The sequence below is a fragment of the Delphinapterus leucas genome, chromosome 8 (genome assembly GCF_059928025.1).
Source record: "Delphinapterus leucas isolate spDelLeu-1000000601 "Yukka" chromosome 8, BTC_Dleu_Yukka2, whole genome shotgun sequence".
NCBI classification, from domain to species: Eukaryota; Metazoa; Chordata; class Mammalia; order Artiodactyla; family Monodontidae; genus Delphinapterus; species Delphinapterus leucas.
In genome coordinates this window covers 101,879,238-101,886,509 of record NC_143136.1, presented here as the reverse complement: position 1 = coordinate 101,886,509, position 7,272 = coordinate 101,879,238, and the positions used below count along the sequence as shown (strand labels likewise).

Sequence of the window (7,272 nt, the reverse complement as noted above, 5' to 3'; positions counted from 1 at the left end):
AGCATTGTTTTGTTCATTTATTTGCATGTGCATGTGTATTCCCATTTATTTTCTGCCTGGTGATTTCTCTTACCTCCTGAGAGTTCAGCAGTGTATTAAAAAGTATGTTTTGTTTTGTTTTTTTGTCCAGGAACTAGTTGCTTTATAACAGATAGACTCTTCAGGAAGTTAAGCCCTAATAAATTCTTTAGTTGGGGAAAAGTTTCAACTGTTGGGTAAAATTAGATTTTCAAGAGTAGGCTCTGCATATGATGGATATTATAGAAATAAGCTAGGTTTCTGATCCAATAAATAAAATCAACACTCAATAAACAAGGGGTTGATTATTCACTTTATGGGAGAATTAGCAGTGGAAGCTTTTGGTTGCCAGGTACATCAAAGGTTCCATTTACGACTGTTCATTTCTGAACAGAGAAAGCAAAAATGAAGCCAAAGCATTTTGAGTAACTATTGGAGATCAAAGTGAACTAAGATAAACTGTCTGGAACTATTACAGAAATTGGTGGGGGAAAATAGAATTTAACTGAACAAAAATTCTACTTTGCACACTCTCCAAGAAACACAATTAGTATGTTTCATCTTAGACAAAAACTGTTCTAAACAAGGTGTTTTTTTTAGGTTAATCTTACCATGTTTCTCTGGTCAGGTCCTCTTTCACTTTCTCCAACAATTACTTTTAAACTTCTCCTCCCTCTTCAACCCTCAGGGCCAAAACAACTTCCTTCCCTGTCACTCTCAACAGATGGCATTGACTACTTTTCTACAAAGGGTATAGACATCATCAGAAGAGAGCTTCCACACCTTACATCACCAGGAGTAAATCCTTCCCTCATTGGCCCCTATTCTTTTCTCCTAATTTTAAAAGACAAGCTGGTACTCCTCGCTAAAGCCACCTGTTCTCTGGACCTCATCTCTTCCCATACCTTCTAGGACTTTGATCTCTCTCTCTCTCTCTCTCTCTCTCTCTCATCTTCAACCACTCCAGGTCATCTTGTTCTTTTCCAGAAACATTTAAAACAGGTTCAGGTCAGAACCATGGGAAAAAAAATAATCAGCTCTCCTTCTAACCCCCTATATCTACAATCCTCTCTTCCCCCACTTCACAGCCAAATCTCAAAAGAGTATCTAGAACTAGCCTCCATTTCCTTACTTCTCACTCATTCCCAATCTTGATTTTATCCCCAACATTCCATTGAAACTCTTACCCTAAAGTTTCCATATTTCAAATTCTGTGGACATTTACTGGTCTTCACCCTACTTGACTTCTCCATAGGATTCAACACTGTTTCACACACTCACGTGAGCGCACACACACTGTCTTACACTTCTTTAGCCTTTATTTTAAAATGTCATTTATAAAGAGGGTCAACAGTGTTTAGTTGAATATCGTTGTATTTCTCTCAATACCAACTTATTTATTGTAAGATTATTACTTATAATAATTACTACTCATTATTAGTATTATATGCATGTTAGTGTAAATTAGATTTTGGATTTATTTATACTTTATATTTGAATCAAGACCTTATATTGATTAAAAAAACTACACACATAAGTAGGTTATATTATTTCTGAATTTCGTCTTAGGTTAGTAGAAAGGAATTTTCAACATATTTGTTAGAAAAAGTTGGTGCTAGTCTGGTGGGATTGAGAGTTTCTGCTCTAGTGATGCCAACTTCCTCTTTCTAAAGAGATCCAGGGCAAGTGGGCTTCTGTACTTCCAAGGGTCCCCCTTCATCGCTTTTGAAACAGATTCAGCTTTTCAAGTAGCTGAATGATAATTCTTCTCTTTAACTAATATGAGTTATTTTGGTTGCTCTTTAGTTCTTATGTGAACTACCAAAATAATGGATACTTTTTCATTGATTTTATCATTTCTTTTTAAACTTAACTCTCCCAGCATTATGCGTGGGAGGATGCAGAGTAGAAAAACAAACCTTCAAGCACAAGATTTGTTTTTTTCTTTTTGAAAATTATTTGTTGTGAAGTGTTTTTCTGGCCATGTTTCTTATTTTGGAAAACTCTTTTTCATGGGCTCAAAATGGCAAAGCCATCTTTTGGTTATTGTTCCCAAGAAATGGTTTTTAGTCACTAGACTGCTTTCTGAATGTAGGTTTCCTTCTTATTTCCCAGTACAGTACGACATTTCTGGTTGCTTCAGTAGAAAAGCAACTGACTGCATGACAGGTGGGTGTTCTGTGAAGAGTTCCTGTTTTCCTGATGGACCCAGGGCTGATGTGTGGGTCTACCTGGAGGCATCCTACATGGAGCACACAGAGTGCAAGGCTGTGGCTCTGGTGGAGTGTTTTCTCCCTCTGCCTTTAAGAGAACAAGGGGCTTGCAGCAGCATCAGCAGTATACAGAGGCATATCTCACCAGGGCAGCCAGGGAACCAGAGTCCAGAGGAAGCTTAATGGGGCAGAGATGCACTGGTCTGTGGGCCATAGACTATAGCACAGCAGAGACAAAGGAAGCTGTCTAAGCCCTTGTTACTCTGTCTGAGGATCAATACCATGTGTGTAACCTGGGAACTTATTAGAGATGCACAGTCTCTGGGCCTCATCCCTGACCCATGAATCCAAACCTGTGTTTGAACAAGATCCTTATGCAACTCCTGTGCCCATGATAGTTCGAGAGGCACTGCTGCTCTAACCTACATTAAAGCCACAGCCTTCAGATCACAGCACAGACACTACTGCTCCCTCCAGGAAGCCTTCCTGGTACTCCTTTCACATATCCTGGCACTTTGTCACCTGGATCTCGTCCATATCCTTACTGGCCTTGTCTCTGCAGGTCTGCATGTCCCTTCCTCAGAGGTGAGCTCTAGCCCAGATCATTCTGTGCTCACTTTGCACGCTACCTGACTCAGAGCAAACTCCAATCAGAAGGCTCACCAGGCCAACAAATGAATGAATGGGCAGGTGATCAGTGCAACAGAAATAAAAGCCTGAAATTCACGGGAAGTTAGGTGTTTATTTTTGCTGCTTCTCCGACAAGCTCTACAAGGTAAAAACAAAATACACAAACAGTTCCAATAGCATAGATTTTAAACGTTCAACCTCAGACCATGGCATTTAGGGTTTCCAGAGCACTTTGGTTCAGGCACTTTTGTACCCAGAGGCACATAGAATTTCCCAGGCTGTAAGGGAGTGACTTGCTCTCATGGGGGTGCTGTTGCCAGCTGCCTGATGAGGTAGGGGACAGCAGCAGACACCAGGTCAAGGCCAAGCACACAGCCCACCCTGCCTCTCATGAGCTGACTGTCCAGTTTGGGGGTGGCCAGGTCCTCTGCTGCACCTGTCCCCTCCTGAGGAGCACCTGCGGCAGGGGGTGAGCGGGGAAGGGAAGGGAGCACATTAAACTTGGCTCTGTGTCAGCATCTTTGGTATAAGGAAACATCCTGGGCCTGGGGAGGGCCAGAGAAAAAGGGCAGCCAATACTGACCAGGGTTGATAATCCTTGGTGGATCCCAGCTGCCCATGTTCTCCCTGCTTCCTATCAGCAGGAAATTGATGGGCCCCCATTTTGTCAAGCAAATGCTGACATGTCTGCTTTGCCCGCCTCCCTTCCAGCAAGCCTCTGAGGCCAAGGCTGCCACTCCATCAGGGCCCACCTGGGAGGCAAGCTTGTGCCGCTCAGCCTTTGAGCTGCAGATGGAACACATCTGCAGGAAGCAGGCAGCTTTGCCTGCACTGCCTCACCTCCATCAGTCACTGGCCCAATGAGATATGCTTGCACTTGGCTCTTTTCCCTTTTCGCTAAAGGACCCTAATGTGCTTCACAGCCATGAGCTAGTGCAGTCTCTGTGGGGAGGCAGGAGCATCCTCTCCTGTGGCGCTCTTGGGTCAGCTTTTGCCAGCTGACTCTATTCCATCCTAAGATGCCCTCTGGCCCCGGAGACCTAAGAATATAAGCGTGACCAACACCCCCATCCTGGGTACGTCTCACTGATGTCCTCCATCAGGGCCGCGCCCCTCTGTGTTCAAAGATGACACATCATCCTGATTCTGCCATGGGCTGGGGGCTCAGCCGAGAACAGCTGATTCTCTCTACAGGGGAAATAAAAACAGTTTCAGTATGAATCAGTGAGGGATGGCATGTGATTCAAGGATACACGTCCTGCAGCCTCTTGTGCTTTGGAGCAGCAGTGTTTCAAATTTGTGGCTTTGGAGGAAAAGACCCTTCCAGCTATTTTGAAACATAAGCCTGCACTAGGAGGAACTTGGAGCCAGTGTGGTTTTCAGGGTGCTTGGAAGGCAGGCTCTCTGCCCAGTAGCAGCAGAAGGTATTTCTACTGGTTCCACAGAACCAGTTCAGTGAGGACAATCCATCCTTCAGCCCTCTGGATGGGGTCCCAAGAAGGGCGGGGCTGTCATGCTCAGCGCTCTGGGTCTTGTTTTCCCCTCCCCCTGAACCAACTTTTAAAGGGTCTGCTCTAGGCCTTCCTGGGAGACATTCAAACTAATGATTTACAAGGTGAGAAGGCACAGCGGTTTAAAGAATGGGCATCACCAACTTAAAGGAAGGAAAGAAATTACACTTGTTCTCAAGACAGGGTTCATTAGTGGTTCTGGCAAGGAGGTGACTTCAACACTCCCACAGGAGGATCAATTTGCAGCTGCCGTGGTGACTTCTGACTTTCAGAAGAAGATCTCCCAGCTCCGGGAGAATTAGGGGGAGCACACTCAGATCCAATCCCTCCCCCTTCCGATCCCCCAACCTTGGCAAAGGATGGACCTTCAGGCGGCACCCAGGACAGACACAGGCTCACCCCCAGTGCCCTCAATCCCGCCTGGCCTCCTGCTGCAGCCAAAGAAGGAGCTGCACCCCCTGCTCACTGGTGACTCGTCAGCCCTGTGCACCCAAATTGGGCTCCAGGCAGAGCTCCTGTCTGTCCTGCCACCTTGGAGCCCCAGTTCTGCAAAAGTCTTGGGAAAGTAGCAAAAAGGGGCAGGCGGGGAGGTGCACAACTGGATGGAAGCCACCAAAGTGCAAGCCTCTCACTGCCTTTTCTGTGCAAAAAGTCTGTGCATCTCTCTGTAAATGTCACAGTAGTATGAGCTGCTGTTCTCCTAACATCTGACACTTGCTTTTAAATCTACAGGTTGAAATCTCAGGGACTCAACTTTTTAGCTAAGTAAGTATAATTGCAAATCCTGTTATATATATGAAATACATATGGACATACATATCACACACAGGTGTGTCATTCTGAATATTACCACACACGTCCCAGGAATTCAGACCTCAACCCACCAATCCGTGTGTAATTCTGTTGTCCTGCATGATCAAGGCGAGAAGTCCTGAGAGACTCTGGGCACTGTCCTGCCTGTGTCTGGCTTCCGGAGCTGGGTGCAGGCACCTCACACATGGCTTGTCTTCTGGGCCAGGGCGCAGCCCACTGGCAGTGTGAACTTGACGGCGCCATCCTTCTCCCAGCCCCTCCGGATCTTGGAGAGTCTGCGGCTGAAGCAGGGCAGGAGAAACAGGCCTTTGGCCAGGATGACAACACAGGGCACCAGCAGGGTTAGTGTGAAGGTGGGGGGCAGGTAGAACTTGTAGCGACTCTCCTCAAAGGCGCGGGTCCAGCCGTAGGTGAGCGTGTGCAGGGTGCTCAGCACCAGGCCCACAAAGCCCAGAGTGGACTGCCGGAGAAAAGAAGGCTAGAATGAGGGTCAGGGTGAGGACGGACACAGCGATCCTACCAATGGCTCGTCTGCTTATTTGGCAGAGGGGAAGGAAGGAGGGCAGCTTTAGTAGGGCTCTGTGTTCAAATCCCAGCCCCATCACTCACTCTCTGGGTGATCTTATTACTGTCTAAACTCTCTGAGCCTCAGTTTCCCCAAGAGAACAATGCTCATACGTCAAAGTATATAAGGATTCATTGATTCATAAGGATTCTATAAAATAACAATGCTTGGGGACTTCCCTGGTGGTGCAGAATCCGCCTGCCAATGCAGAGAACACGGGTTCGAGCCCTGGTCCGGGAGGATCCCACATGCCACGGAGCAACTGAGCCTGTGTGCCACAACTACTAAGCCCTCGTACCACAACTACTGAGCCCGCGTGTCTAGAGCCCGTGCTCCGCAACAAGAGAAGCCACCACAATGAGAAGCCCGTGCACCTCAACGAAGAGTAGCCCCCGCTCGCCGCAACTAGAGAAAGCCCGCACGCAGCAACAAAGACCCAGAAGCAACAGAGACCCAACGCAGCCAAAAATAAATAAATAAATAAATTTATTAAAAAACAGAAACAAAAAAACCCAATGCTTTTCCCCAAACTGTATTATTCATAACTCTGGTGGCTGCCAGAGGACTTAAGATGTAATTAAATTTAAAGAAGTTTAAAAACATGTTACTAGTTTTGTGTATCTTTTCATGTGTACAGAGTAATGTGTCTGCTAGCATATCAAAATCATAATTTCACAGATAATATTTGGCACAAGATACGGCCAGGTAAAAAGTGAGTAGATCTTAAGTTGGCTTAAAGATAAGCACAAAGGAAAAATTTACTTGGCACATGGATTTGGCACCAATAGTGAAGATGACTCACAAGGGCTTGCAGGCTAGTTGTCCTGACACTGTATATCAAGCCCACAGCATCACAAAGATGCTTTCTGTGGGTGCTGGTCCCTCACCTCCTGCCCATGCTCTGAGCTATGAACACCCCAGGTACAAACCCCGCCAGGATTACTCTCCTGTCCGGAAGGAGATTAGTGATGCTGGGGAGATCAAGACCATCACAGATCCAAATGGAAATGGTCCAAGCCGTCGTGCGGCAGAGCATCTTGCCCCTTGAGCCAGGTGTGGGCTTTTGTGGGTCACTTCCAGCCATGAGCAGCTCCTTGTCACCCCATGTGCTATACAATCATGACTTTCTATGGGAAGTGTGATGTGAAAATAGCCAGGAAGTGATGATCTGTAACTCTAGCCTCTGGGAATCTTTTGCACGTAGGGTTTCTTGCAAACTACAAATGATGCCTTCCGGATTCTACTGTTGGCGCTAGTCTCAACTGACACTGTGACCCTCGGCAAGTTGCTTAATTAGCCTCAGTGAGAAGGAAGTGATTACAAAAGTAAAGTCAGAATTGTAGGGAAAGTGCTGTATAGATGCAGCATTCTCCAGCCCCCAGACCTGGCAGGCAGCGGTGCAGAGCAGAGGGCAGCCAGGGTTAGGACTTCGTGGAGGGTCGAGAGGAGGGGCACAGGGCACCAAGAGATTCCGGGCGGGAGAGACCTGTGTTTATTACACAAGGAATGAAGATAGCAGTGA

The 7,272-nt window shown here is 46.5% G+C and overlaps 1 protein-coding gene across 3 annotated transcripts in view; it reads right to left on the bottom strand.

Moving 5' to 3' along the window:
* Positions 1-2,953: 2,953 nt before the first annotated feature.
* STEAP3 (STEAP3 metalloreductase) overlaps positions 2,954-7,272 on the bottom strand; it is a 42,939-nt gene continuing 38,620 nt past the window's right edge. For 2 of the 3 annotated variants that reach the window (XM_022590627.2, XM_022590628.2), the window contains exon 5: positions 2,954-5,645. In XM_022590627.2, the coding sequence (XP_022446335.1) occupies positions 5,364-5,645 (282 nt within the window). In that variant the 3' untranslated portion in view covers positions 2,954-5,363. The remainder of the gene's footprint in view (positions 5,646-7,272) is intronic. The other variant, XR_016394187.1, reaches the window with a different exon arrangement.